The sequence below is a fragment of the Hibiscus syriacus genome, unplaced genomic scaffold (assembly GCF_006381635.1).
Source record: "Hibiscus syriacus cultivar Baekdansim isolate YM2019G1 unplaced genomic scaffold, ASM638163v2 tig00110332_pilon, whole genome shotgun sequence".
NCBI lineage: Eukaryota > Viridiplantae > Streptophyta > Magnoliopsida > Malvales > Malvaceae > Hibiscus > Hibiscus syriacus.
The window spans coordinates 4960550-4988504 of record NW_024062688.1 but is presented as its reverse complement, the minus strand read 5'-3'; the positions used below and the strand labels follow the sequence as shown (position 1 = coordinate 4988504).

Genomic DNA, 27955 nt, shown 5'->3' with positions numbered 1-27955 from the left:
CGTCTTCTTGTGAGCACTGGCCTTGATTGGGTTAGAGAGTACCCTGTTGACTGCTACACAGTTGATGCTGTTCTTGTTGATCAAAAGGTTGCTTTGGAGATTGATGGACCAACACATTTCTCAAGGAATACTGGGTAGTATTTTCGACAGTTCCTGTACTCGTATTGTGTTAGTGTATTCTACCATGTCATTATCGCATTGAAGGCGTTTTTATATTTATGTAAAATTTGATACTTCAATAATTCATATTATATAGATTTAGATTTAGCTTTTATAGCTCGAGCTTGGCTCGGCTTGATTACGCCCTTAGATTAAATTACATTGTTCTATAACATGTACTTTCGAGTATAATACACAGACTACATGTATACTTTAACCTGATCTTGATTCTTGATGCATCCAATGATCTTCTGAATCTCTGCAGGAACACCATTAGGGCACACCGTCTTAAAACGGCATCATATTGCTTCTTCTGGTTGGAAGTGCGTGTCATTATCTTACCAAGAGGTAACATTTATATTATTCCAACTTTTCATTTTGCTCAAAGTGTCTGTATAAAACATGTATGTCCGACATATTCGAACATCGGTTCGGGGATATGACTTCAATGATGTAGAAAAACTTAGAAAAGAATGCAACATACATGTGTTCGACATATATCCGAATCCGACACTTATCCCGAATTCGGATAGCATAGTTTGTAATTTGTATTAGACAGGGTATTTCTTTGATGCAAAAGAAGGTGATGGCAGGGTATATTTATTTGTTGTCTTTCTGTTTTCAGTGGGAGGAACTTGAAGGTGAAGTGGAGCAGCTAGAATACCTGAGGAAGATTTTGGAACTGAATTGATTTGAGGCTACCTCAATTTTATTTTTATTTATTTTCTATGAGATTACTCAAAATGTATTTTTTAAAAAACCCTAAAAAATAATTTCCAAATTGGCACATATTAATTCCTAAAATGATACTTTTTTCCTTTCAGCCAATAAAAAATCGATCTCTGGTTGATTGATCGTGCAACAAAGGATAAAGAAATGCCCCATCAGATGCATTTTCATTTTACGTGATACATCCTATCAATGGAAAAAAAGTGTTATTTTAAATATTAATTCGAAAAGAGTGCAATAAGGGGAGCATTCTATGTTCATCAAAACAAACCTGATTTTTGTGAGCTACACGTTGTATGTAGAGGGAAATTGGTGGTCCTCGGTGGAAACATCGATGAAGGGTACATGGGAAAATAATGTGCAGTAGCTTCAAAATTATTTCCAGCATTTGTTGTCCTGGTTTTTAAGTGAAAAGAAGAATGGAGAAGAAGATAACCCTTTTTTCTGTATTTTTTTTAAAATGTCAGTCAAAAGTTATGAGAGTCAAACGTTGGCAAAAGGGTTTCAGGTTAAAAGGTTTCAGGTTATTAGTGTATCGTGTTACATCTGATCCGATTTGTTACAAATCGATGTGTTAGTGACTAATTTATTATTTTTGAAACTTCAATAGAGAAGATGAAAATTTACTCAAACATTAGTGACTATTTATGTAGTTTATCCTGAATATTTTGGGTTTTTTTTGGTAAAAAAAGTCACAATCAGGCGACATATAAATATTTAATTATTTGGTTCATCCTATTTTATGGAAATATGTTATTGTTTAATCAATTGGTTTAATTAAAAAAATCCAAAATAAAATAAAAATTATTTCTGATTGGTCATGATTTTATAACTGAGATAATATATTTGATTTAATTTGATTGGTATTTATATCTTTAATTTTGATGCTAAAAAGTAAACTGCTGTAAAGCTAAAATTTCCATTAGAAAATGGAAATGAATATTGTAAAGCAATTTTCCTTGTCCTTCAATGGATTCACTCTGGCATTCATGGATTCCATTCTATATTTGATTCTATTATGATCCATTTTATGATTTCCAACCTTTTTTTTCTCACATACCAAACATAAATTCAACTTAAACCCCACCATTGACATTGACCAACCCCCTCCTTCAATTAAAAGGAAAACTTTGGTTCCCCTGTTTCAGCTACAAGATTTCAATCAATCTTTCTCACACCACCGTAAGTTTCTCTCTCTAAAAAGCATATGGTAGAATTGAAAACTTGTTTTTTTTATAAAAAAAAATCCTTATGGTTTATGCCAAGTAAATTTCATTAAACCATGAACATGGGTTTTTTTTTTATTTAGCCTGTTTGTGTGTTAAAAATCGTTGCTTTGCTGTCAAAGTTCTGACCTCTTACTTAATTTTTAATTAATACCCATCTCCTCTCATTAATCAGAATTCTTCAAATTCAATTCCTTTTTAATTTTTTTTGTTTATTTGTTTGACTTGTATTTAGTAAAAGCTTTTAATTCTTGTGTAAGTGGGTTGTTTTTTGTGTTGTTTTGACTTTCATGTTTGGTTATTGACTTCTAGTGTATGCCTGGAGATTGTTTGATCTCAATTCTGTAGGGTATGTTTTTAGTTTTTTTTTTCTTGCTTGAAAGTTTGATCCTTGTGGAAACAATGTTTAATTTTGGCAAATGCATTGATTTTTTTGACTGATTTTGATGAATCAGAAAGAATTTGTTTGGTCGTATACTCGTATAGAAATATGGATCCCTCGCATATTCTTCTTTTCATGTCTTTGATTCTTATATGGAGAAAAACTGTTCTACTTTGACGCTCCCACTCTTCAATTTTCTTGAAATACCTATGTTAGGCATGTTTTCACGTTCGACGCGTTTCCTATATATACTTGTATCTATTGTTTGCGTCCGAATCCGAAGAACATAGCTTTGAAATCTATCTTGAATTTTGATATGCCTGTGAGTTTTGGTTTTAGTGTTTCATCTGAGTAGCTGATATCAAAGTAGTACTTGATGTTATGATTAATGAAAACTTCGTGCTTGATTTCGATTTCATGTGGATTGCTCTAGATAGTTAACTTTCTTTGATTCTTCTGAAGCTGCTTTTCAAGATTTTGCTTTCTCCTGTAAGTCAACTAGAACAGCGGAACTCCAATTGTGACTTACGGGTATAGAGCTCAAATTTAAGACATTTGGAGGATTGGAGATTGGTGTCCTTGTTTAAGTTTGACTGCAACTGCCAATGATATTGTGAGAGAACATGGGAAGTCCTTCACTGCTCCTTATTATTACATTAGTTCTCGGGTTCTCATTTGCCACTTACAATCTGGTAACAATGGTAATGCACAATAGATCAATTTCCAAACTGATGGTAGACGACTCCGACGGTGGAATGTTTTTTGATCCAGTCATTGAGATGCCCGAAAGTGTAAAAAAAACAAAGAATGCCAAACTGCCTTTCCATGTTGCCTTAACAGCTACTGATGCTCCGTACAGCAAATGGCAGTGTCGGATCATGTACTATTGGTATAAGAAGCAGAAGGACATGCCTAGGTCGGAGATGGGAGGGTTCACTCGAATTTTACACTCTGGAAGTCCCGACAACTTGATGGATGAGATTCCGACCGTTGTAGTTGATCCTCTTCCAGCAGGACTCGATCGGGTATGTTTTTGGCATCACTATATTTTTAGTTGCACTAGTTGTTACTTTTATATGTGTTTAAAGGCTTAGAATAGTCTTAGACTTCTATTTCATTAGTTTGAGTCATCAATCTTGACAAAGTGAACTATTTTGTTGACAACGTAGTCAATTGACAACTACATTAGGGCATAATATTTTTGAGAACGAAGAGTATCATCATCTCCTTGAAAGGAGGTATTTCTTGGACATGTTTGTATTTTCGATTTGGTTGAGACTGGCTAAATAGTTGACTTTCTTAAGTGAGCCATTAATTATTGATACAAGCAAACTGAAATTTCTTTATATTGTTTTCTTAAGTTTCAGGTTCATATTTGTAGGCACACATGTGTGCTTAAATGGTTTCTCAAATTTAGAATACTTTTGAATCATTGGCATTATGTTCAAATGGATAACCTTCGAATCAGATGGACAATAAAATAAAGAGTCAGAGTAACATCGTTCAAAAGAAGCTGTGGTCTAATAATGGCACCCAAGGACTATATGCATTGATCCTATAGTTGGTACCAAAGCAAATTCTTGGATCAGCCCAAGAAATGTTATTTATCTGATATTCAGCATCATTTAGACTATGTTATGAGTGGGATTAGATTCCTCATAGGTTTGTCATGAACCTTAATTATCTCGAACCAATTATAGATCGATATAACTTGGAAGAATGCATTTGTTGTATGCATGGAAGTTTTCATATTCTGTATAAATGAATGCAGAACTTGTTTGTTTTTGGCAAAATTTCTTGTTTAGTAATTTCAGAAATTCCCTGATTGTCTTTATTCTATAATCCGCATCATGTTTACCTTTCCTGAAGAGACTCCTCTCACTTCTCAGGGATATATTGTCTTAAATCGACCATGGGCTTTTGTGCAGTGGCTTGAAAAGGCTACAATTGAAGAAGAGTGAGTGCTTTTACATTATCATGATTTTGTTATCAGTTTCATAGTAACTTAATCCGTTTGTAGTTATGTTACTTGGATTTGGGTGTGACTGAATTTTTTTCGAAGTTTCTCAATGTATTTGGTGTTCCTTGGAAGGTACTATCTTCATATCCAAATGTGTCGGACATAAGTACTTTGAGAAAAATGAAAATTCGGAGCAATATAGATATGTAAAGCATGCTAACCATTTTCCTTGATGCAGCTATATATTGATGGCGGAGCCTGACCACATTTTCGTCACTCCCCTACCTAATCTGGCGCAAGGAGGATACCCGGCTGCATTCCCCTTTTTCTACATAAAGCCGGTTGAGAATGAAAAACTGTTAAGGAAGTTTTTCCCGGATGAGATGGGATCGGTGACAAATATAGATCCGATTGGCAATTCACCTGTCATTATCAAGAAGGTACAAATTTCCTATTAACTGAGTTATAGTTGTTGATTTTCACTGAAACACTTTATTAGGTCTGTTCTGATAAGGTTTTCAACTTCGTACTTCCTGTTAGATTAAAACTATATATACCGTATGAATTTCTTATGCAGGACCTATTGGAAAAGATTGCTCCTACTTGGATGAATGTTTCTTTAAAAATGAAGGATGATCCAGAGACTGATAAAGCTTTCGGATGGGTGCTAGAAATGTAAGTATTGGCTATCTTACTCAGACTCACGCTAGAGCTAGAGTGTCGTATATGGGGTTGTGTCCGACACCCTCGAAAACTTTTTCAAGGTTTTTTTTTTTGCATATATATCTCCATACCATTGCCTGAATGCATGTTGGACACATATTTTCGGTACTGACATGTATGACAAACCGAAGGTATGCGTATGCTGTGGCGTCGGCGTTGCATGGCGTGCAACACATTCTCCGGAAAGACTTCATGCTTCAGGTATGTCACCTTATTTTCTAAACGTTTTCACTTTTCATGAAGCTTTCCTTTTTCGGTTTAGTGTTACATTGATGCTCCTCGTGGTGTTTTATTATTTGTTCGTAATTCAGCCACCATGGGATCTGGAGATAGGGAAAAGGTTCATAATTCATTACACCTATGGATGTGACTTCAACATGAAGGTAAACAGTTCCGAGTCCAACTTCAGACCTGATTTAGTTTGAATTAACTTGTTCCCACATTGCCTAAACTTTATTTATTTGTCATTTAACTTTCAGGGCAAGTTAACATATGGTAAAATCGGCGAGTGGCGATTCGACAAGAGGTCATTTCTACAAGGACCACCACCACGGAATCTCCCCTTGCCTCCTCCAGGGGTCCCTGAAAGTGTGGTATGTACGTTTAAGTATCAGTGCTAAGAAATGCTACGGACCATAAGAACCGATATAGTGTTTTAGGGTCCGATTCTCCCTGTACCGGCATGTATTGTGGTTTTTGTTCGCTTTGAGTTGTTCTTTGTTTTCTCGGTGACGGGTTCGTAAAGCCGAGGCAAGTCATATCACATTCTTTTTTTAGCTTGACTTGGCCAACCTAAGCTGAGGACCCGTCTGGTCCAAATGTAGTAAATTCGAGTTTTGTTCAGCTTCATAACCAAAGAAAAAACAATTAGATAGTTCAAAGCAAAGTCCGGGTTAGGTTACGGCTTGAATGTATTCGAGGGATTCTTCTTATCGAATACGTTCATTTTAGTTAGTAACTGATACGAACTCGTTTATGAATCGATTTTCCAAGTCCGCTTTAGCCGTCTTCTTTTGCATGTATTTATGCATTTGTAGTTTGATTCTGATACGGTTTCATGTATTCTAATTACCGTCTCTAGGTGACCCTTGTGAAGATGGTAAATCAAGCAACGGCCAACATTCCGAACTGGGATGCGGAATAAACGTAGACGAACACAGGTTGCGGAAAGTTTATTTTCGGTAAAGGACATTTTCTTTTATCGAACCGACCTCGAGACTCTAGAAAATCGATGTTCGAACACCTTAGCTCGATTGAAAGTTTGAGATTTCAGGATGAAATCTTACATTCTAATAGTTTAATGTCTCCAAAATGGTCATAAATTTGTTAAAAGCTATCCCATTTAGCATTAACATTGGTTTTGTTTAGTCAACAATTTTTTGATGAATAATTAGTTTGATAGCAAAATGACAATTCTTGAATCGCGCTCAAACTTAAAAGAAATTGTTTGAGTTTGAGATTCGGTCCAAGTTGAACTATTGAGAACAAATTTGTTAGTTATTTATTTTTGTAACATTTATTCTTGGTCTAATTATGTCTCTAGTCCTTCTACTCTTTATATACTTTTGAAATTTAGTCTCTCAGTTTTTAATTTTAGATATTTAGTCCCTCTTGTTTGATTTCAAAGTTAAAGTCTAATTGATAGTATTGTTAAATAATTTCTGTTAAATTTGAATGTATTTTCAGTTTGACCTTAATTTTTAAACGAGGTATCAAAATAGTCAATGAAATTATTGAAAAATATATTAAATTATTATTATTTGGACGTTATTTCAATGTTAATAGTTTGGATTATAATTTTCAAATCAAAGAATTCAAGTAGTGGATTATTATTTGTAGATAAAAAGAGATTAAATTTTAGGTTATAATATACCAATGATCACTTAATTATTAAAGGGTTTTAAACAATGTCAACCAAACCATCAATTAATTATTAATATTTAACGGAGAGGATGATATGATAATTAAAAATAAGTATAATTACACATTTGGTTTATATGATCTATATACTCTATTAATTCTTAAATATATGAAAAAATAAATTGAAGAAGAATGACATTGAGAGGAATTAAACCTCAAAGCTTGAGGTAATTTGGGTCAATTTGGTTTGGTTTTAATTTGGATCAACTATTAAATATCCGGGTCAACCATTGTTGTTGTTTTTTTCATTATAACTTTCAATGTTGTTCTTTATTACTTATAATTTAAGAATTTTATGTGAATATATATTATCACATCTCAAATTCAGAGGTTGAAGTTTTAATTGTAATCAATCGAATCAATAAATCTTTAAAATAATTTTTTTCTGTGAATATATATTATCACAGTTTAAATTCAGAAATAGAAGATATTTAATTAGATATAGAGATGATCTTTTAACCGAGGAAAGATTATTGAACCATTAAATTATTATTAAAAGTGATGATTAACTAGTAGTAGTAGTATAATATAAAATGAGAAAAAAAACATACATTATTTTACTATTTATCAAAACTAAAAATAGATAATAATAATAATAATAATAATAATAATAATAAATGAATTATTCATTCACTTAGACACAATTATTGAGTCAAAATTAGGTCAAAGTTTAGTTCAGATCAAATATGAGCAAATTAAATCCGAGTTACTTTCAGTTTAGATTTTTTTTTCGGTCCGGATCACTATCAATTTGAGTTACTTTAGATTTAGGTTAATTTCGGTTTGGTTACTTTTAGTCTAAAAAAAGTGAACATTAGAAAATGCAAAGTATAGATAATCTTAGACAAAAAGAATCTAAAAACAAATAGATCTTTAAATCCTTTTGTTTAATTACACTTTCAAATGTAAGTGTAAACTTTTTCTAATATGTGGAAAAGCAATAAATTTTTATAATTAATGAAAGTAGACGTGACCGAAAATAAAACGATGGATTCAAAGAAAATATTCTCCAATTCCACACAACACCATTAGTCTAATGGTAGAAACATAAACTTATGTCAAAAGCGCAATCTTATTAATAGTTCGGTGATTGTGGCTGTAGTTTTTTTTAATTATTAATGGATTTTTTTTCTTTCTAGAGAAATATTAAATTATTTTTATTGCCAATAAATTTCAAACTCCAATTATTTTTTCCCGCGAACCATGGCGGGCCTCAGCCCACTTGCCCCATCAACCACCACCATTTTAGCTCGCACTTCAAAAACCACAATCTCCAGATCTCGCCCTCTCTTTCTTTTCCCTTTCTTCACACAATTTAGTCGGTGGTAGCCAGTAACATCTACTTATGTCCACGGCGGATCCGCCGGTTTCAACAACCGGCGTCGGACTCGGTTACGGCATAGCCATTGCCGTTAGCATTCTTGCACTGGTCTCCACTATCATGCTCGCTTCCTACGCTTGCGTGAGAGTTAAAGCCAGCGGAAGCAACCACAATCGAAGTCGCCGAGGTAGCAACAGCGACGGTACGAATCGTGGCATTGCCGACGAGGAATCGATGGAGATTGCTGCGGTGGTTTTAGGCCTCGACGGTCCGATCATCGAGTCGTATCTGAAGATCGTATTAGGCGAGAGCCGGCGGCTGCCGGGGCCGAACGACGGGGCGTGTTGCATTTGCTTGACGGAGTATGAAGCTAAGGGTCAGATACGGTGCATACCAGATTGCAATCATTGTTTCCATGTTGATAGTATTGATGACTGGCTGCGGATGAATGCCACGTGTCCTTTGTGTAGGAATTCGCCGGCTCCTTCTCAGGGTCCCACACCTTCGGCTACCCGTTTGTCAGTGTTGGTGCCTTTAGCCGTTCATGGTAGATGATTGATTTTTGTAGTAATTAAGATAATTAATTAAGGTTTAATGATTTTTTTTATCTTTGAATTTATTAAAAATATTTTAATTTTTAATATTTTGTCCTTTTAAATTTTATTTTTTAAAAAATTATGTCAATTATAAACAAAGTAACATGAAGTCAAAAACTGACAATAGTTATTAGGTTTATTGAATCAAAATTTTTGTAATATTTTTAGAATTTATCATACTACATAAATAGGGATGAAATAAAAGTTTATGTTAGAGATGTGAATTTATAAGTCTTTTAAAGAGTAGACAAATTTGTAAGATTTTAGGGGAAAATATATTTTTAATAAAGAATATAAAAGTATCTAAAATATATAAAAATATAAAATTTTTAAAAGGGAGGAGGGGGACGTTTTCATCCACACACTCTCGACCCATCTCAATCTAGAGGTTAATTATCTTTTATAAAAAATGATTTATTAACAATTAAATATTTTTAGGAATTCAGATAATTTAATTAATGTTAATTTGATTAGATTATTTAATAATTGAACTGATTATTTAAACCAATATAACAATCTAGGTGAACAACAATATGTTTTGAGAAGAAAAAAATAACAGAAGTTGTTTAACTACCTAACCTAAACTAATTAACTTGTACATAGTTTAGAAATTCAAGCATGAAACACGTGTACGACTTCAAGATTTTATTTTAAGAGGTGACTTGAATTTATAAAATTTTATAGGGATGAATTTGAATTTATAAAATTTTATAGGGATGAATTTGAATTTATAAAATTTTAGGAGGCAAAAATATATGTTTAATAAAAAATACATAAAAATTTAAAATATATGATAATTTTAAATTTTTAAGAGTGACGACCGTTCCCACCTAAGCCCGTCTCTAAATAAATATGATATATGAATTATTAAAGACATATTTCCTAACATATAGATTTAGGGATAAATATGATATAATCACGTTACATAAAGAAAATAATTTACAATTAAATAAAAAAATAATCTACATAAACATTTTCAATTAATAACATTGATTAGTTTCATTGAATAAATAAAGAGAAAATAAATAAAATTATATTTTTAGAAATGAGATATTTATAAGAATTAAAGTATACTGATCACATTAGTAAATTATTCTCCATGAAATCATTAAAGATTACAAATTAATCTCCGAATAATGAAAGTAACATCATACATAAAAGGAAAAAAAAACTCGAAAATATAATAGATTCAAACAAATACTATTATTTACGGTAAATGATAAGTATCGCCAACACTATTACACTGACATAAAAATAAATATAACAATAATTACATATTGATTATAGACTTTATTACGACTCAAGCACGAATTATATAAGGTACTTGTGAACACCTATCAATATGAAGAACCAATCTAAAATTTTAAACTCTAGTTGAATATTCTTTTTTAGAAATCGTTACTTTTATTAAAAATAAGAGATATTCGTTATTATGAGCGTTTATAGAAACATAGAAATCTACGTGTGTTTGATCCAAAGAAGATGAAACGGACAACAGTCTATGAGCAAGGGAAAAGACTACAAACCCAAAGTACCCGGGCTAAGGAATCGACCATAATAACAAGCAGGCCTGATGTCCAACAACAAGCATCACGTTGGGAGGCTCCACCGATCGAATGGGTTAAAGTCAACATGGACGGGACAAAGGATTTAGCGAACGATTATGCTTCATGTGCGGAAGTAATCAAAAATAGCAACGGAGAATGGATGCTAGGTTTCTCTTGAACAATGGGAATTCGTACTGTAATCGAAGTAAAACATTGGGGGCACTAAAGGGCTTATCGCATGCACCGATCATAGGAGAAAGAAAGGCAATCCTTGAGGTAGATAGCGGGGAAGCATATTGTTTGCTGACTCGAAACACACAAGGAGGGACATCGCCGATCATACTTCAGCACATACAAGGGTTAATGAAGAGGAAATGGAGAGTAACAATGTCACAGGTATGACGCGGAGTAAACAGATTGGCCGATAACATGACAAATGACATATCCTCTCAAAGACTTCGACTACTATTAGCTCGATGCTCCATGAAGATAGTTTAGGATTAGTAAGATGATGGCCCCTTAGCTTAGTTTAAGCTCTTTATTCACCCAAAAAAAATTCAGATAATAATAAAAATTATAACCATAATCGTAACTAAATACATAAGGATATAATTCTATAATCATCAACACAAGAAATTAACAACTTAAGACTACACAAGGACCTTACAATGAAAACGTTAACACCTGTAGAATAGACTAGTGTGACCTTAGATATTATTCGGAGACTTAGGTTAGGCTTAGTAATCGACCTAAGGGAAGTTGTTAGCACAAGTGTTACTTTGATTTTGGAGGTGCAAGTTCAGAGACGTGTGAGGACCTTATGAGTATGAGTGGTTGTTCCTTGTTGAGTTGAAGGTCAACTCTAAGAAATGTGTAGTCGCCGAATCTACCATGTAATACTCGATTACTGTCCGGCCTAGTTTTCCTTCCCAAAGCCCAAACATTTTATTGAATCTGATTTTGAAGCCCAAGACATCAATCGACTTGCAACAAATTTTCAAGTAAGATACAAATGTTTCTAGGGTATAATGTCTTCTTAAGATATGATATACTTTCAGTTATCTTTCCATCACATTTTGAAACGCCTCAATCGGACGTTGGAAACTCAAGATATGCTTATTTTAGCGAAGACAGTACGTGCAAAAAATTAGATACGAGCCCAATACGTGAATTTTAATTTATTCCGATTTTTCAATTATTTTATTTATTTTTTGTGAATAAATTCACTTTTATAATTTTCATTATTTATTTAGGGAAATTTAAGATATTTTCATTATGTTAATATTGTTTTTTTTAATTAGTATATTTAAGATTTTTTGATTTCCTATAGACAGGCACACTTATTTTGTAACGAGGGGAGGACTTTTATTAGAGAGATTGTAACTTGGTAGACAGACAATAAGAGAAAACATTTGACTAAAGGTAATTCATTTTGTGTGTGTTTGTTTACTTTGTTCAAATTTCAGTTTTTTTCTTTCTTTTCTTTGTTTTTACTTTCTTAAAAAAATTTATTGGTGAAGAGAAAATCGAGGAACAAGGAAAAATGTTATCTTCATAGATTTCACATTTCTTGAGGTTTTCGGTGAAAATCAATAATATTTTTCTTTTTATTTTTACGGTCAATCACGAACTTGATTTTTCTAAAAATATTCGTTGAACGATAGAAAACCGAAGAACAAGAAACAATGAACAAAGGCCTTGAAATAAATCTTTATAGATTTAGCAATCCTTGAAGTTTTTCGATGAAAATCGATGGGGGATCTTGAATAAATTTATTTTCCCTTTATTTTACCTATTAATGTTGATCCCATTTTGATTTTTATATTCAATTAAATGATCCGAGGACTTGATTCATATTCTTATAAGATATGTATAATTTCACATGGATAGGAGATAATTACAACCTTCGTCTCTTTTTAAAATCTCATTTTGATCATCTTCTCATAATCTATTTTTAATTTATTTTAAATTAACTTTAACTTTAATTTTTTTATTTTAACTTTTTCGTTATTTTTAATTTCCTTTCAAATTTATTATTATTCTACTATCTGTTTTTCTAACTTTCATTTTTCATTTTTATTTTTTTTAATTCACTTAAATTTCTCTCATTTATTTCCATTATCTTTTTCCTTCTAATTTGATTCCTCCCCTTAATTTATGACATATTCTTTTTTTCCTTATGTCTTTTTATTTTTAGATAATTTTTTCTACTAAATCAGGTCTAATCTTCTTCAACATTTTTGTTTACTTTTAATTCTTTTTTATTATTATATGAGTTTTTATTTATTTATCTCTTTTGAAATCTTAATTTTATGTATTTGTGTTCATTTTTATTATGTGTATTCTTTATTTTTGTACATTTATTTCTTTGTTCTGTTAATACCAAATGATTTATAAATGAGTTATATTTTTTATAAATTGGTACCCTAACCCATTTTTTGTTATGTAGTATTTTTTAGTTATTTAACATTAATTTTATTTTTTGAGGAACACTTTTAAAATATCAAAAATTCATCAAAGGTAAGTAATTCAGATCGAACATTTAAATTTGCATCTAAACTTCAATTTTCACAATTAAGACAACCAGGTAATCGTGTGATACTGAAAGGGCAATTCGAGGGTACTCATCCTTCTTCGATTGCAATCGAATCACGAATCCGACAATTCTCTTGTAAGATGCATATCTGCTACATAGGTAAAACTTAGGTGTTTGATCTACCTAATTAGAAAACGATCGGTGAGGACTCCATCACATTAAATCCAAGTCGAGACGAGAATCCATGACCACCAGAAGAACCATTGTGACATACCACCCTTACGTGTTTCCTAAGGGAGTATCCTTGCGTGTGGTCCCGTTAGTTATGAGACTGCAAAGACGTCTTCACGTCATCAATAGAGGATTTATGTGATCGACTAGCAGATATTTAGTATTCTCAGGTTTACTCTTAGAGGTAGAGACCTCCATGAGAGTGTTAAGAATACCCAGGTTAATTTTGTCAGTGTAGCAATCACCTTGTTGCTAGAAATATCAAGATATGTCCAGCTAGTGCCAAGGCACTTCAGTTGCTAACTGGGCGTAGATGCCCCAAGTACTCGCGATGATTAAGTTAGGAGGGTGTATGTTCCTATGTAGTGGTCCCGAAATTTCATCCTATGTACTAAGTGTATTATAAATGCTATAGTGAGTTGTGAGTCTCGAGGTGCAGTGAACCTCGGATGTCACCATGATGTCTTCTTACATGAATAGTAAGTGAATTAGCTAAGTGAGTCACGCCTCGTCAGTGATGTCTTCGCGTTGGTATATGAGTGCGAACTATGCATAACATGTAGCAATATATAACATCGTATAGTATCATGGATCTTAGTGTTTCATACTAAAGGAGATCAAGTATGTTAAGCTTCATTTGACTAGCGTTAGTCGTCATTGAATAGCTCAGTGGTGGTAAGCGATAGTGAGTGCAAGACGTACAACTTCAAAATCCTTAGATCATGGTATGGTTGCAAGAGATCTCCTCTTTGCAAGGCGTACTCTCCAGGAAAGTCATATGTTGCTAGTTTCACTAGGCAAGTGGTCGATTTTCAGTTGTGAGCACCTTAGATGTATCCAGTAAAATGTATGTGAACAACAAGGCAAGTGAGAAACATGCAAGTAGAGTGAATGAGTATCGAATCAAAGTTACGCAGTAGAAACATAGAGATCGACGCTAGAAAGTCATAAATTGTCATCATATCTTCAGTGGACGACATCGAGGTCATGTATGGTGAGTGTTCTTAGGATCTCAACGTATAACATGTCGAGTTACCTATGTTCAACAAGTAAAAGAGGCTATAAGGTTATGCATTAAGTTAACTTGATTGAGTAAGTTTATCCAGGAAAGGGGTTAGCGGTAGCAGTTGAGTTTTGGGGCAGCGTTATTCGTTGTAAAACGTTCTAGGGATTCAGTGTTAGGACAAAAAGAGTAAGACTCGATGGTTTTACGCTTCTCAAAGATTGCTGCTTAAGGTTTGAAGTAGGTAGCGTCCTTAGAAAATCATAGATCAATTTTGCAAATTCCAAGTAACATGTCGAGTTGCAGGGATTTTTTCCCAAAGGATAAAGTCTGATAAGAGTCTAGGTGTTTGAGGCTTCTAAGTGTTTGACTAAAGAGTAAGTGTTAGTTTATCCAAGTAAAATTTAAGGACGTAATTTCTTTCAAGGAAATGAGAGTTGTAACACCCCGAATTATGGGCTAGTTTTTACCCGAAAGATAAGTGGACCTTCTAAAATTCATAATCAAAGTTGTTAAACCAAGTTGGCCTTAATTGGGTTATAATTAGGCCTAGTTAACCATAAAAAGGGGATTTTTAATTATAAGACAAAATGCGAAAGACCAAAAGTGTGATTATCTCATTTGAGAAAAGATGAGGGTTTTATATCCTCATTCATTTTTTTCTTTTCATTTCCTTCTTCTCCATCTTCTTCTTCAAGCTTCATGGATCAAAGATGATGATGATAATGACTTCTTCCATGTTTCATCTAGCTTTAAATCAGTATTTAAGTCTTCTAGTAACATCGTTTAAGGATTTAGAGCCTTGATTTTCTTGTTGGATAGAGACAATGTGTATAGATTGCTCAAAAGAAAATAAAGAGAAGAAAACATGTGTAGATGAAGAAATGAGCTTCATTTCAGATTACTAAGCTAAGGTAGTGTATTTCTAATCCTTTGTTGTGTCATGAAACTCTTAAACATGATGTCTTCTTGAGGATTTGAGCATATTTAGGTATTTTACTTGATTCTTGTTTTAGATGATGGTTTTAGTATCAAGCTTGTGTTTATCCTAAATAAACCCCTTAAGCTTTAGAAGTTGATTTATGACCAAATTAGAGTGTTTGGGAGGATTTTTGGTTAAGGTATCAATATTGGATGAACAATATCGATATTGGTTGAACTGGGTCGATTTTTGGGCCTTTTATAGTGGGAGTATCGATCCCTAAGGGGGTATCAATATTGTAGCCCTAGTATCGATATTGAGGAAAACAATATCGATACTTAGGGTAAAGTTTGCAATCCAGTAGCCATTTTTGGTACCGATATTTATAGGAGTATCAATACTTGATCCCATGGTATAGATACTGCAAGTAGAGTATCAATACTAGCCTTTTTGGATTGCTAGAATTGATCTCGTTAAGTCCCATAAGAGTTAAGGATGATCCGTAATGGTGGAACTTAGTCCGTGAAGGATATAAATGGCCAAAGAGGCCCAGGAAACACTCATAGGAGTGGGTTACAACTGAAGTAACCATAATAGATGAAATACTTCCAAGTATCTTCAATTGAACATAAAGGGGCCCAAAAAACACTCATAGGAGTGGGTTACAACTGATGTAACATACTAGATGAAATACTTCCAAGTATCTTCAATTGAACACGTATTGAGTAACTGTTAATGAAGGATCGTTTCGAGAGATGTGTCAGTGAGTGAGATGATGAACAATTTAACTAGCATGATAGATGGAAGGAGTACTACGTGAACATCCATAATCAAAGATGTAAGAGTTGCCATACCAGTTCAAGGGCAAACCAATGAGAAATGTGACTAGAGCGACTAGGGGGTCTTTGTCAATGGACTAATCCTCGAATAGAGTGTTGGGCTAGTTGTAATATACTAAGAAGGTAACAATGAATATGAATCACCTTAAGGGCATAAAACACTAAAATACTATTAAGATCTTACATAACATTCTAAGAGAGAGAACACACAAAATAGTAGTATGTGAGGGAGTCATCTCCCCTACTGGTGTTATAACTGATAATAATGATAAAATAACATCATTAAAATAATAGTATATGTGTGATAACTATAAGAAATTTATGAGGTAAGATTTCATAAGACTTGGGCCTTTGTTTGCCACTCGGGAAACAATGAGGACACCCGAGTTACTTGTGTGTGTGACGATCATCCAATTATCTAAGAAATATCTAGATATATCCAAATCAGTGTGGGGCACTTTAAATGCTAGTTAGATGTAGGCTCTGATGCTATGTGACCCAGAGACATCCCAAGTACTCTGAGGAATAGACTAGCCAGACAAAGTGGTGATGCTGTGTGGCATGGACCTAACCTAAGTTATTTTGGAGGTGGCGATGTTGTGTGACCCAAACCTCGCCTAAAGTACTTGGGACATGTTGATGATGTGTGACCCAGGTCTTGCCCAAGGTACCTCTATTAAAAAATAAGGGTGTGAGTTTTGTGATGCTATGTGACCTCGAGCTACACAATGATGTTACTTGTTGTTATGTGGTTGTACCTAGAGTCTTTGTGATATTGGGTACTATCATTGTGTTGCATGATGATGTATAGTAGGATGATAGTGAGGTTAGAGACCTAGTATGTGTTTACTCATGACGAGGCCCTTAGTAGAGACTAAGGGAAACATGGGACATATACTAAAGAGGTAAAACTGTCAAGCCTTTAGTAGGTAGCCCTTGATTAGGATCATGCTTGTACCTATTGCTTATTACCATGTTTTCTGGCATTCTTATGTTTATGCGATTTATATGTTGTTCTAGATCATCAGTTATACTACTAGTCTTTATAAGCTTAACGTTCGGATGTTTCCGTTCACAGGTTAGTAAATCGAGTTGTTCGAAGAGCGCCTTCACAGCATGACTTCCAGCATTCCTCACAGAGTATTGTTCTTCCAGTATTCTTCACAGAGTACTGTTTAGTTACATGTAATTGACATGTGTATTCATAGGACCCTTACTTATGTATTTGGGATTGTAAACTTGAGTTGTATTATTTTATTTAGATTATGTGTCATGGAGCTCCGATTTTATAAAAAGAATTTTATTATTGTATTTGAACTATTGATTTTAAATGATGGCTATGGTTATTGATTTTAAAAGAATGGTTAGCCACTTCAGTGGTTCAATGTGACATTCGAAACCTCCGGACTTCGGGTCAGATCGGATTAGGGTGTTATATAAACGAACTGTGCCAACAAGAGTCATGGAAACTATTATCTGATTAGGAAGTATAATGGTGCCAACAAGAGTAATAGAAACTATTATCTGATTAGGAAGTATAATGGAATTATTTTTAGTAGGAATTAAGGTTTCAAAAATAACTTTTAGAACAACAAATATGCACAAAAGCTCCTGAATCAATCATCTAATAGTTATAATTACTAGAAAAAGCTAAGCTATTTATGTAAGATAAAATATTTTCTTACATAGAAAGATTTATATATGTAGAAGGTACATCAGAACTTGGGGCAGTTTGCAATTGTGTGGTTAGCATGGTGATAAGTTGTTGACATTGTTGTGTGATTAAAGAATCAGTTGCAGCACCATTAATATTTTCAGTGCCATTGGTGTTACCAGTATTAATTATTAGTACAAGCATATCCTGAAGAAGATTAAAAAACGACATTAGTATGCGCAACATGAGAATTCTTAGAGCGAGTACCATAACTTGGAGGATACCATGCTTGTATGCCTCGACAAATGACAATGAGTACAATGTGGTCGTGACTTTCTTGCAAGGTAGAAAGCTTTAACAGCAAAAACAACTTCAAGAACAGGAGTAGATAAGGAAATCGATCTTTGATTTTCTTCTTGTAAAATCTAAAATAAAAAAATAAAAATAAAAACCTTAGCAATGGATGATAATAGATCCATCAACAAAATCTGAGCATGAATATGGGCATACGGCTCATGAAGCCCCATTAAAAATTGCATTGTTTCCTCTCTTTGACTATCATCTAACATTTTGTGAATACCATTAGCAGACAACGCTATTAGCATGGGGCGTTTCAAGCTATTGTAATTATCATTGGCTGATGGTTGAGTAACCGAAACCATTCCTAGATGATCAGACTGATGAAGATAGTAAGGATTTTCACTATTATCAAACTAATTAAAATCACCTATGATGAAGATCAAGAAAGCAAAGAAACAAAAGAAATGAAATACTTCTTTATAAACGCGAAAGCGGTGAAGAAAACAAAACTATCGATACCATATCAAAGATAACAAGTGAAAAAAATACTTCTTTATAAACTAAACTTGCTAAGTTTACAAAGAACTGACTTAAAAATTTAAGAGTACAAGTTTCCTACATATATAAGCGGTTAAACCCTAATTAACTTGAACTATCCTACTAAAATATTAGTTGTAACATCATATCAGACATGCACCCGAGTCCGAGTAACCTAACTACTTCCCTTCATGAAATTCTTGTTTTTGCTGCAATTTAAATCAATATGACAGGTGAGGCTTGATCCAGGATCAAAGACAGACTCGAAACCGTCTTGGATCGATTCGATTTCTCAAGATTTTCCAAGTTCCAAACTAACCTTCGTTAGGACTAATTGAAAGTCATAACATACGCTTACATACGTACTACCATCCTTAGACCTTAGTTGTGTTTTTCGTCAAATAGCTTTTTGATAGAGAAGACCTCGCCCATTTTTTCCTCCGAAATTATCGGAGAAGCTCGTTTTACTGTTTACGAGTATCTCAAAGGTGCAAAATTTGATTACAAGCTGTTTAGTATTTGTTTTCTTGGAGCACTTCGAGATGCTATTTGCAGTGAAAATATTCTACTGTTTTTCTCCAGCTGTTAAAGTTTTATCATTTTCTCTTTGTTTTTCCCCCTGTAATGGAGTTTTGTGTTGTATTCAAATAAATAGTTTACTCTATATTTTTTAGGGTAAACTACACTCATGACCAGTTCACTATGGACAAATTTTATTTTAACCATCTATAATTCAATTCTGTTAATCAAGCCACCAATCATTAATATTTTTATGAAAAATTAATATAATTACACATCTAATTCTTATTACTTACACATTCTATCAATCTTGCCATAATTTTAATTTAATTTAATAAATTTAATCTCTAATTAGATTATAACACAGTTCACCACTTAAATTAGACAGAAAAGAGGATTAAACCTAGATTTAGGGATAGCTTTGCACACACATCAACCATCGGTTTAAACTCTCTTTTTAGTAATGAATTACAAAATTTTACAATAATAAGGACTAAATATGTAATTATATTAGTTTTTTTAACATCCACGCCAACTCATCTGTTAAGTGTTAACGGTTGGTGATTTTAACAACACTTAAATAGTTAAGTGTTCTGAATAATAAAATTGAAAGATGGTCAAACTAAAACATGTCCATAATCAAGTGTCATGGGTTTCATTGACCCTATTTTTTTAAAAACCAAGACGAATTATTTCATGTTTAAATATTTAATTTTATATTTAAGTTATGCAATCAATTACTTAAAAAACTTTTTCAGAAGTATGGATTTGGTAGAAACAGTTAAATCAACTACCGACTATGCTTATCAAACAATTTGTTTTAGAGAAGTTGGAATTTTAGTTATTGATATTTAATTTTCGAGATTTTACATTATTTATTCAGTTTTTTTTCTTAGTGTATAAGCCTTGAATTGCTTACATATTAAGTAAAAGCGTTTGGTTCTTTGCTTAGCTCAGGCTAAAGTGTCAAATTCTAATTCAGAATAACGTGAATTCTTCAAATTCATTCGAAAATTTTTCTATATAAACCCAAATGCGAAAACCCAATTCCGTAATCACCATTTTATTCTCCATAGCAATCTCGATTCTCTTCTTCAACATCTCTGTGGAGTCAACCCCCAGTATTGAGCCCATGGCCACCATTCCCGGCCGGCTGTTCTCAGAACAGCGCGGAGGTCGAAAACCTCGGTCGCTTCGCCGTCGACGAGCACAACAAGAAATAGAACGGTGTGGTTGAGTTTGTGAGGGTTGTGAAAGCGGCCGACCAAGTGGTGGCCGGGACGCTTCACCATTTGACGGTGGAAGCCATTGATAACGGCAAAAAGAAGCTTTATGAGGCCAAAGTGTGGGTTAAGACGTGGATGAACTTCAAGGAATTGCAGGAGTTCAAACATGCCGGTGATGCTGCTGATGATCCGCCTTCTTTTACCGCTTCGGATCTTGGGGTCAAGCAAGGTTTGTTCATGACTCAAATTTCCTTTGATTTTAGATAATTCTTGTGGTAAATTCTTGGCATTTATGGGAGAAAGAAAATGAAGATTGATTGATGTAGAGAGTTGGTTATTCGCCATAGATTGAATTTGAAAATACAGATCGAGTACATACTCTTATTTAGTTCTTACCCTCGAAACTATTAAATGAACTAAATGGTAAAAGAAATAGAGAAAATAATTTAGTGACCAAAAATCTCATATAATATATGATTTTAACCAATTTTTTTTGGATTTGCTAAAATAATCAATAAAATCGTAATGCGATCGTTAATTCGCACCGCGATCTCCATTATCACAAATCAGTTTCCAGATTCGCAACGCGATTATGACTATCGCAATGTGATTTTTCAATTTCGCGGCTTCACCTTTTGAGACTGTTAACTTAGGTGATTTTTAAATGCAAACGTTGTATTATGTGTATTTTATGTGTGCACTTTTAACATTTTCAGTTAGACATGTATTAGTAACTTGAGTTTGAACATTGCTATGATCTGTTCAATTGTTATCACTTATTAGACATTCATTTGACTATCGCAACGCGAAAATGACTATCGCAACGCGAAAATGACTATCGCAACGAGAAAATCGCAATGCGAAATGAAAATCGCATTGCGATTTTCTCGTTGCGATTTTTATTTTGCATTGCGATTTTCATTTCGCATTGCGATTCTCTCGTTGCGATAGTCAGTTTCGTGTTGCGCTAGTCTGTTTTGCCTTCAACATAATGCAGATTGAAAATCAACAAATCAACTATTACATTTCAATCAATTAAACAAGCACAAATAAGAATTATGTACACATCAATTAAACAAATCAACATTTACAAATCATTTTTTACAAATCAATTAAACAATCAAAAAATAATAATAATTCTTATTTCCTCATCAATTATTGAATCAATGAATCAACTTTTGCACCCGTACATCCATTTCACGCAGCTCACTTAAGGATTAACCTGCAGAAACCAAACATTTGCTCAAACAAGACTTCCTACACATCTAAAACCTACAAACAGCAAATTATTGAATTCTAGGTACTTAACCAAACATTTTCAAACCAAAAGGAGTATATATGTTAACAAAACTTGCATTTGACTTACCAATTAACAATAGATACTTTTATAACGCGGATGCAGGTAGGCAGCGTCTCGAATATATCGCTCTAGCCATATAATGCCGAAACCACAAGCCTACTGCAGCTCTATCTCTATCGGTGGGAGGTAGAAACTCTATGCTTCCCGTCGTCAAACGCGCCAAGCACATGCATACGAGAGGACCACAATCCCCTCTGGCTCCCGGTAATTGTTGTGGCGCGGTCTCGTCTCTGACAACTGTGACATTGAACTTCTTTGGCTTCTTGTGTCCAGAATGAGTCCAATAATTAATCCCATCCAAGAATTTAGCCAAATGAGAGCTCCATCCCTTGATAATATCTCTCAAATCAGACAGTGATATGTAATTTATCATGCTGTCATATACTATTATCTTCAGGGATGGGAGCTGAAGTTGGACGAGAAGCCAATGACGACGTTCTAAAACAGGGATAAACACCTGCAATCATAAGTAATAATTCATTTATTTGCGCACTTATTTATAAACACCTTTAAAAAATTTAAAAAATAAACACTAACCTTATCGACCTCCCATCATGCAGGATAAAGTTTAGCTTGTCCATTGCCCAACGAAAATGATTCATCTCGTTGATTCTTCAAGTGAACTGCGTGAAAAGCCGCCGGCATTATTGTATATCGCGAATTTTTTTTTATTTTTCCTAAGCTTCCTTATTATTAGAAGACGTGACACCCACGCATCGATATGCTGTTTTACAAAAAAAGACATATATTAGTGAATTACATTAATTTTTAAAAAAACTAATCAAAATCATATATAAGACAAATATAAGACTTACCTCCCCATTGAAATAGCCACTGTCTTCAACCCCTAATAACACACCACACCAAGACCGATTAAGCAACAAATACATCTCATCGTTGAGTTTGCTTATGTCAGTGTAACACCCTTGGCTCCGCTCATGTAGATAAAAATCAACTGCGGTCTTAGCCCAAAGGGTATTATCCAGAATTGTTTCCGGTAGTTGTCTCCTCTCCACTTCAGATACCGGAAGGGTACTAGCCGGTAACTCATACGAGAGCCAATTCTCATCCATCATGTCCGGTAACGGTGGGGGTTTCTCAATAATTCGATATATTACCCCATGTGAATCGGGCTCTGGAATGGTGGGAGGGACATCTTCAACGATGACAGTGGCCTCTTGAACGGTGGGGGGGACTCTTGAGGGATGATAGGGGCCTCTTGAACGATTGGAGGGGACTCTTGAGGGATGACAGGTGAGTCGGGCTTCTTCTTGCGGAGTCTTCGCACCATTGGGGTGAACGGAGACGTAATAGCACGTGCACGCTGTCTGATGCGTGAACTCCGTCGTGCAAGGAAAACCCGACGTAAAGCATCCACCTTATCGGGCCGCTAAAAAAAATTAATACATAAATCAGTAAATAAACAGACATGATATTAAACAAAGACAAATATGTTTCAAACTTGCATTGTATTCACCCAAGTCATTATTCTATCATATTTCACAAAATGCATCAGATAACATTCCAGAAGTAAGCACTTATATAAACATTTAAAAGGACAACATATATAAACATTCCAAAAGAAGAATAGTTTACTTTCGCAACACGAAACTTACTTTCGCAACGCGAAAATGACTATCGCAATGCGGAAATGGCTATCGCAATACGAAATGAAAATCGCAACGACAAAATCGCAATGCGAAATGAAAATCGCAACGCGAAACACAAATCGCATTGCGATTTTCATTTCGCGTTGCGATTTTGTCGTTGCGATTTTCATTTCGCATTGCGATTTTCATTTCGCATTGCGATAGTCATTTTCGTGTTGCGAAAGTAAACTATTCTTTTTCTGCAAATTGAAACTTGAATGGATTGCATTACTTCAACCAAAAGACAAAAACAAAACCAAAAACAAATACTAACAAAAACAGTTTAGCAGTATTGGCAGTAACCGAATGAATTTATTAAGCAATCTAAGTGAAATGGTTAATCTAAGTGAAATTACGAGTAAATTTATCATCAAGTTAAATATGAAAAATCTTAAACTTACCTCGTTGCGTAGAGTATGAACCTCATTCTGCAACGATGCTACCATCTCACGTAGAGCGGCTACCTCACCGCGTAAAGTAGACACCTCAACACGCCATGCACCATCGTCTTTGCGTAAAGTACCGACCTCCTCACGCAAGACATTGACCTCAACACGTAACTTCCCTAACTCATCCCGTGGAGGTGGAGAACAGGGAGATAAACGTCGTGGCAACTTTGTCGGTCGTCTATCTTACGGTGATGGTGGAGAAGAGGCTCGATGATGTGACAGAATAGGTGATGGCTGTCGTTGTGGAGGTGTATAGTCGGGTCGATCAGGTGATGGCTCTGGGTGAGGTGATAGCTCTGGGTGAGGTGATGGCTCCCGAAGTGGAGGCTGCTCATCATCCGTGCCATCAAAAAAATACTTACTAGCTTGCCACCAATCAGTGGCAAGCTCAGCTTCCGTGGGTGTCAGCCTCTGTAATGGAGTATTGGCCTCCTAACAATATAAAAGCTCAAACAATGTTAAACGTGTACTAGTAATAACTTGTTTATAAACATATGGTAGTATTTATGTTAACACATTATTTATTGTCGTATACCGTAGTAAATCTTCCCATTGCAAGGTCCGTTTCCTCTTTCAGGAAATAGCCCTGGGAATATCATTTGAAGTTTTTATTGCATATGTCTTCATGGCGGGAAAGGCCTCAAATATCCAAATCTACAAACATTAGTAATTGTTAAATAATTACTTATAATTTTGGAAACATTATATAAAAATTCTTACCTTAAAGGCCCAAATAAAGCCTGTCAAAGTGTATTTGGAACCATCGTCATGCAAACTTTTTCGATCATCCAAGGCAGACGATAACTTATTCCATGTAGCTTTCCATAAATACGAGCCCCACGAAAACAGGTTCCACGCATTTAGGTCTTCTACCAATTTGATTAGATCATTCGGAATAGGTTGTCTGGCCTCTCTGCCTAAAAAGCCGGCATGCAAAAGTATTAGAAGGCATACTCGGACAACATCGACGTCATCCATCCGAGTAAAACCATCTTTCTTATTCAATAATCTCGTCAAGTCTTCCACGTGTAGATTCGGCCTCTCCAGCTCAGGAAAAACTCGGGATAACCATGATGGGCGGGTAATCTGTCTAGTGTACCGACCTACATCATCGTGTCCGAAGCGTAGACTAGTGATTAAGCAAAACTCCTCCCGTCCAAAACACGTATACGCCGGTAGAAAATCAAATCATATCTCTTCATCACGACGTTGTATAGTATCTGGTAGATCGCTAGTCATGGTTTGAAGAAACAGGTGTGTCAATATCGCATCTCCACCGGGATGTTGTACTTTCAGCCATGGCCCGAAGCAAGTATCCTCAAACATTTTTCTTTGTGCAGGTGAAAGCTTCGACGCAATTGTTTTGGCCAGGCTGACTTTATTTCTTAAGGTCAATTGAGCCGAATAAAAGTTCTACAAAAACAATAAACATACTAAGTTAGATATACCAAAAACTACACTGTGAAGATATACAAAAAACAATAATAAATATAAAGAGTAGTAGTTTATTCTTCAAACTTAAATTTGCAACACTGTGAATTTCTTATTTGTCTTTGTTTTTTTGTTGAAGTAATGCAATTCATTCAAGTTTCAATTTGTAGAAGAAGAATAGTTTCTGAAAATGAAAATCGCAACACGAAAATGACAATCGCAACACGAAAATGACAATCGCAACGCGAATTTGACTATCTCAACGAGAGAATAAAATCGCGTTGTGATTTTGTCGTTGCGATTTTCATTTCGCGTTGCGATTCTCGGTTGATTTAATAAGCAATTTAAGTGAAATGGTTAATCTATTATTGAAATTACCAGTAAACTTATCATCAATTTTAATATGAAAAACCTAATAATAATGCAAAAATTTCAAAAAGAAAATAATTAAAAAAACTAACCCTCGGTGGTTGATTTGGTTGATTTTCCATTTCTGATTGTGAGGGTGGCTCTGAGAGATGGAGATAGACGGATTTCGCCGGAGATGGAGACGGATTTCGTCGGAGATGGGTGAGAGAGTGAGAGATGGAGATGAGACTGAGTTGTGATTTTAGGTTTTAGGTTATGAGTTGCGATTACGGGATATACTGTGGACGGTTCAGTGTTCTAATATATTAATATTCGTGTTTGGAATTTGAAAATAAAATACGCTTTGCGATACTAATGCCACTTTGAAAATCGCATTGCGATTATGTATTATCTCGTTGCAAAAGTCAGTATCGCGTTGCGATTTTGTATTATCGCGTTGCGATAGTCAATATCGCGTTGCGATTTTCCAAATTCGCATTGCGATTTTCCAAATTCGCATTGCGATTTACTTATTTGCATTGCGAATTGGGAAAATCGCAACGCGAAATTGAAAAATCGCATTGCGATAGTCATAATCGCGTTGCGAATCTGGAAACTGATTTGCGATAATGGAGATCGCGTTGCGAATTAGCGATCGCATTGCGATTTTGTTGGTCATTTTGGCAAATCTGGAAAAAATTGGTTAAAATCGTATATTATATGAGATTTTTGGTCACTGAGATTATTTTCTCAAAGAAATATTGTTTGATTCGACTTTCGAGTTCAAGCAATAAAATTTATTTGCATTGTCAATAGACACGAATATGTTTGATAGAAGAATGATTAGACTTGTTTAAATTCTTTCCATATTCATTTGTACTTCGAGGATCTTTGAAGATTATATTTCATATCCATGCGTCGGACATAAACCAGATGTATCTTTTCCTATGCAATTAGCAGATTTTTTTTTATAGTACTGGGTGATTACAAGAATCTCTTTGAAATTATATGTGGTGTTTGGTTAATATGAATCTCTTGAAATTAGGAGATTTGGAATCTAATTTTACCACTTTCTCATGTTTGGTTCAAATTTTCCAAGGGAATTGGAATCCCTTCAATTTTCCATCAAATGAGGGAAAGTGAATTTAATCCAAGAATAGATGTAATTCAATTCTCTTGTTGGAGGGAATTGAAATTTGATCATACTACCCTCATCAATCTTTTGGTAACTTATTCATATATTGAATAAAAATATTTTTTTATTATTTCGGGTCGAATTTCTAATTCATATATTCGGGTCGGGTCGGGTGAAACTTTATTTTGGTCAGGTCGGATCATTTTTTTAAGCATGATATTCGGGTTGAGTTCGGGGTTTAGGGTGAAAAATACCCGACCCGAAAATATATATAATTTTATCTTATATATTTAGGAATAATTACAATAATACCCCTCTCTGTATATAATTTTTTTAATTAAGTCTTTTTTTATTGAATAAAAATAATTTTTTTATTATTTCGGGTATGGTCGGGTTGGATTTCTAATTCATATATTCGGGTCGGGTCGGGTGAAACTTTATTTTGTTTGGGTCGAGTCGGGTTTTTTAAGTTTGATATTCGGTTCTAGTCGGGTCGGGTTTTTTTAAGTGTGATATTCGGGTCGGGTTTGGGTTTAGGGTGAAAAAAACGGGACCCGACCCGAAAAAATATATAATTTTACCTTATATATTTAGGAATAATTATAATAATACCCCTCTATATATAATTTTTTTTCAATTTAGTCAATGTTTTTATTGAATAAAAATGATTTTTATAATTTATTGAAATGAATAATCAATCAATAAAATGAAAATTTAATATTTTTTATTTTTTATAACATATTACTACATGTAAGTTGTAAAACAAACTAAAATAAAGCAAAAAAACAAGAAAGACAATTCTGTCATTTTACATTACTGAAATCAAATTCATCTGACATGTCTGCGAACCAAACAGAATATAGAATTGGATTCCAATTTCATTTCTGCTAACAAAACAGAATATGGAATTGGATTCCAATTTCATTTCCTGCCAACCAAACAGAATATGGAATTGGATTTCAATTCCTGACAGATTTCAATTCCTTCACAGATTCCAATTCCCTCAGAAACATTCCAGCAAACCAAACGCCACCTTAATCCTTTGTCATTGAGGTCATGTTCGGACTCGAGACTTCTAAAATTAACAACTATCCTTTTAATGATCAAGGTCGCTTTCTTCATCTAACATTGATTCTTTCTATATGTATATATATATATATATATTGTTTCATATGGAACTCACATCAATTATTTGCTGTAAAATAGATGGTCATGGTCCTGGATTGCAATCTGTGCCTACGCATGATCCTGTT

General features: G+C 34.2%; 2 protein-coding genes and 1 long non-coding RNA gene across 3 annotated transcripts; 2 read left to right on the top strand and 1 right to left on the bottom strand.

The window, feature by feature from the left end:
• LOC120119513 lies at positions 1–8131 on the bottom strand. The gene is made up of 3 exons (XR_005515837.1): positions 8121–8131; positions 4765–4768; positions 1–130 (listed from the first exon to the last, which is right to left on the bottom strand). It is a non-coding gene; the product is annotated as an uncharacterized LOC120119513 (long non-coding RNA).
• LOC120119509 (hydroxyproline O-arabinosyltransferase RDN2-like) lies at positions 1940–27504 on the top strand. Its single transcript, XM_039139322.1, has 14 exons — positions 1940–2070; positions 2959–3521; positions 4386–4453; positions 4695–4896; positions 5034–5131; positions 5311–5380; positions 5491–5562; positions 5659–5772; positions 6261–6325; positions 7316–7321; positions 9117–9125; positions 15406–15416; positions 17469–17473; positions 27493–27504. Exons 2-9 carry the CDS (start codon positions 3120–3122, stop codon positions 6321–6323), a joined length of 1089 nt encoding a protein of 362 aa, XP_038995253.1. The 5' UTR covers positions 1940–2070; positions 2959–3119; the 3' UTR covers positions 6324–6325; positions 7316–7321; positions 9117–9125; positions 15406–15416; positions 17469–17473; positions 27493–27504.
• On the top strand, positions 8288–8988 carry LOC120119512 (putative RING-H2 finger protein ATL69). Its single transcript, XM_039139329.1, has one exon. It carries the CDS (start codon positions 8445–8447, stop codon positions 8973–8975), a length of 531 nt encoding a protein of 176 aa, XP_038995260.1. The 5' UTR covers positions 8288–8444; the 3' UTR covers positions 8976–8988.
• Positions 27505–27955: the final 451 nt, after the last annotated feature.

Coding starts and splice junctions, on each gene's coding strand:
- LOC120119509 (XM_039139322.1), top strand. CDS start 3,120: ATGGGAAGTCCTTCACTGCTCCTTATTATTACATTAGTTCTCGGGTTC. Junction 4,897..5,033: donor CACCTGTCATTATCAAGAAG/GTACAAATTTCC, acceptor TTTCTTATGCAG/GACCTATTGGAAAAGATTGC. Junction 5,563..5,658: donor GATGTGACTTCAACATGAAG/GTAAACAGTTCC, acceptor TTTAACTTTCAG/GGCAAGTTAACATATGGTAA.
- LOC120119512 (XM_039139329.1), top strand. CDS start 8,445: ATGTCCACGGCGGATCCGCCGGTTTCAACAACCGGCGTCGGACTCGGT.